The sequence below is a fragment of the Lactuca virosa genome, chromosome 8 (assembly GCF_052849685.1).
Source record: "Lactuca virosa cultivar CGN04683 chromosome 8, Lactuca_virosa_CGN04683_v6, whole genome shotgun sequence".
Classification (NCBI taxonomy): Eukaryota; Viridiplantae; Streptophyta; class Magnoliopsida; order Asterales; family Asteraceae; genus Lactuca; species Lactuca virosa.
The window spans coordinates 119,602,926-119,606,296 of record NC_136433.1 but is presented as its reverse complement, the minus strand read 5'-3'; the positions used below and the strand labels follow the sequence as shown (position 1 = coordinate 119,606,296).

Here is a 3,371-nt window from a genome sequence, read left to right as displayed (position 1 = left end):
ATATATATATATATATATATATATATATATATATATATATATATATATTCCTTATTTAAAATTGGGATTTATTCTTTACTTATTAGAGGGGTGGTACTAAAGATAAAGAAAAAGAAAAAGAATTATACTATGCTTTTGTGTGTTTTACTTGTGTTTATATATATATATATATATATATATTAAACTTCGGAAAAAACTCTCATGTTTCAGGTTATGATTTCGATGTTCATACATACATTTCGATGTCGAAGATTACATTTGCTGCAAAGAAACTGCACTTCTGAAAGTCCCAAAGGGTATCAAGGGAAAATTTCACGAAGGAACTTGAAACCATAGGGACAAAAGATAAAGTGAAAAACAAAATTAAAAAACAAAAGATAAACAATAGTGCATAAGAAAGAAAAAAAGGCCACCTTGTTTCGTGAGTTTGGCACACATATATTCTCTTTCTTGATTATAAATAGGATAGGGAGTCTAACATCAAAATCATAAATAGAGAAATATAATTATCATGGAGACAATTAAAGTACCGGAACACGAGCATCCACTAAAGCTCATTGATTTGCAGCTACAATTACAATATGAAGAAGAGGAAGAAGAGGATGATGATGATGATGATGATGAGGGTGGTCATTCAATTGCGAAAGATAAGTTTCATGGTGTCACATGTTGGAGGTGTGGGGAAGAAATCCATATATACCACAGGTACTACTACAAATGTTCATCATCATGTAATAATTTCTCACTTCACAAATTCTGTGCTGAGCTCCCCTCAAGGTTAGAGCACCCATCACACCCACACCATACTCTTCTTTTGGTACCATATTCATCTTCATATATGTATTATTATCTTAAATGCAAACTTTGTAAGAGAGGTCAAAACCATGGAGAACTATCTTACCAATGTAGTAAATGTGATTTCTCCATTGATCTCCGGTGTGCTGTGGAAGTAGGAAAAAACGTCATCCATCATCCTTGGCACACTCACTTGCTAACATGTGTTATCCCTAAGCCCATTTTATGTGAGTGTAGTGCTTGTGGGAAGGAACATAAAGGAATCTTCTATCAATGTACCACTTGTGCTGGCGGCTTCAATATACACAGTGAATGTGCTTTCTCACCAAAAAAATTGCTAATCCAAGATAGAACATATGGTTATTTTTCTCATACTCACCCACTCACCATTTCATATTCCTTCCCCCAAATAGATCAAAAAGCTAAACATGATCCCAGATGCAGATTATGTGGCGCTGAGTTTTTTGATACAGAGGATCTTTGGATTTACAAATGTGATAAATGTTTGTACTATGTCCATCTCCATTGCACAACATCAAAAAGATGGTGGCCTACTGGTAAATCATTTACAATTGCTTTTCTTTCCTTAGTAATTAAATTATTATGTCAGTACGTAGCTTTATTTGGTATATATTAATTATCTACCTTGTTATTCAATTTCCAATTTATCAGGATCAGGCAAAACCATTCAAAATTACAAAGATGTTGACTATCCTCGTCTTCTTCATCTCCCATTCCCTGATGAAACTTACAGCATACCAAAACATTTTTTTTATAAAGAAACTGGACCTAGAATGCTCACAAGTAATGATGAGGTAAGCCTACAACATATCAGTCATGAGCACCCTCTAATTCTTGTTAATCAAGAGCAAAAGGATGGGAAAACCTCCACCTCAAGCAAGATTAATTCTTGTTGTTTCTTATCAACAAAGTTTCATGACCCAATGAAAAAGACCCAACTGTTATGCAATGGATGTCTCAGACCAATCATGCCTAGCATGCCTTTTTACAAATGCCCTCAACTAATTTGCAACTTTGCTCTTCATGAGTGGTGCACTCGACTCCCCACAAAAATAGAAAACCACCCAGACCACCCCCAACACACACTCCACATCATGTACTCAAATATACCTGGTTGCTTTTTCGATGTGTTCAGTTGTGCTGTTTGTTATCTGCCTTGCAATGGATTTGCATATTGTTGTTTTAAATGTAAATACTATGTTGATGTTTGTTGTGGGTTTATACCTAAACAAATAACGCATAAAGCCCACCCGAATCACCTACTTTCAATAGTTCAAAAAGAAAATAATGCTTATCTTTGTTGTATTTGTAAACGACATTACACTGAAAGTCAAATTTCATTCCATTGCAACACGTGCAATATTTATATACATCCTGAATGTGCTATGTTATTAGCTGAGACAATCAGGCATAAGTATGACAAGCATCCAATGCACCTAAGTTACCTCCCAATTGAGAACCATAAGAGCCAATACTTTTGTGAAATTTGTGAGGAGGATTTGAATCCTCACGCATCTTTCTATCATTGTCAAGATTGTGTTCAGTCCATACATACAACTTGTGCTCCATCAATACTTAAGTGCGAGACAGAGACATATACCATGTATCATGGGGGTATTCATGTTTTTGTGAATATAAAGTTTGGAGGAATTTATAACGATAATGGTCACCCACACCCTCTCTCATTTGCTCAAGGTATTGTGTTGGATGGCCAATGTAATATATGTAGTCAAGGATTTCAATACCAACTGATCTTTAAATGTCACGAGTGTAAGTTTGCAATTCATTACAACTGTTGTAGCATGTAGGTGTCTCAACAAGATATGGAGTTCTTGTAGTATCTTCCATATGTTTAAACCACAATACGATCTGTAATTGTATTTCTCGCTATATTTTCTTTTATTTATTTTTTTTATGTGTAAAATGATACAGTATGAAGTTTAATTTAATGAATGTATGCTAAACTCTTCCGATCTTTTTGTTCCATCTTAACAAGTCAAACACTTATTTATAATGATGAAAGCACTTAACTATTCATAGATAGCATTGTTTTCATTTCAACCAACTTTTTATGACTATTAAGTAGTTAACTATATATTCATATCCTTTATTGTCTTTGTTTCGGTTTCTTATTTTCAAAGTAGATTATATGTATTATTTTATATGCCTTTCAAGAGGAACAATAACAAACAATAACACCTATGTAGTCGTTAAGATTTTGTAATACTTTCGAGTGCTTTTGAATGCAATCTTCAAATTTTTGGATGACTTTTATGGTTGAGGTTGCTTAGTTGATGCGAAACATAAAATCATAATTATCCTTCACAAACACAATGTACACAACATACATAATCTTCATAATATAAAAACTTAACGAGTATCATTTAAATATTATCTTATAACAAACCTAAATTGGGAATTAAAACTTATGTGTACTAATGTAATTATATGAATCAATGTTCACTCAAAAAATAGGATTCAACCGCACTTAACATATTCGTATTGTTTACATATTCAAATCAACATTCTACAATTAGTTAGAAATAGGAAGTAAA

The 3,371-nt window shown here is 33.0% G+C and overlaps 1 protein-coding gene across 1 annotated transcript; it reads left to right on the top strand.

Annotated features, from left to right (window-relative positions):
• The first annotated feature begins 375 nt into the window (after positions 1–375).
• Positions 376–2,781, top strand: LOC145132853 (uncharacterized). Its single transcript, XM_079067792.1, has 2 exons — positions 376–1,352; positions 1,468–2,781. The coding sequence occupies exons 1-2, from the start codon at positions 512–514 to the stop codon at positions 2,622–2,624; spliced, it is 1,998 nt and encodes a 665-aa protein (XP_078923918.1). The 5' UTR covers positions 376–511; the 3' UTR covers positions 2,625–2,781.
• The last annotated feature ends 590 nt before the right edge of the window (positions 2,782–3,371 follow it).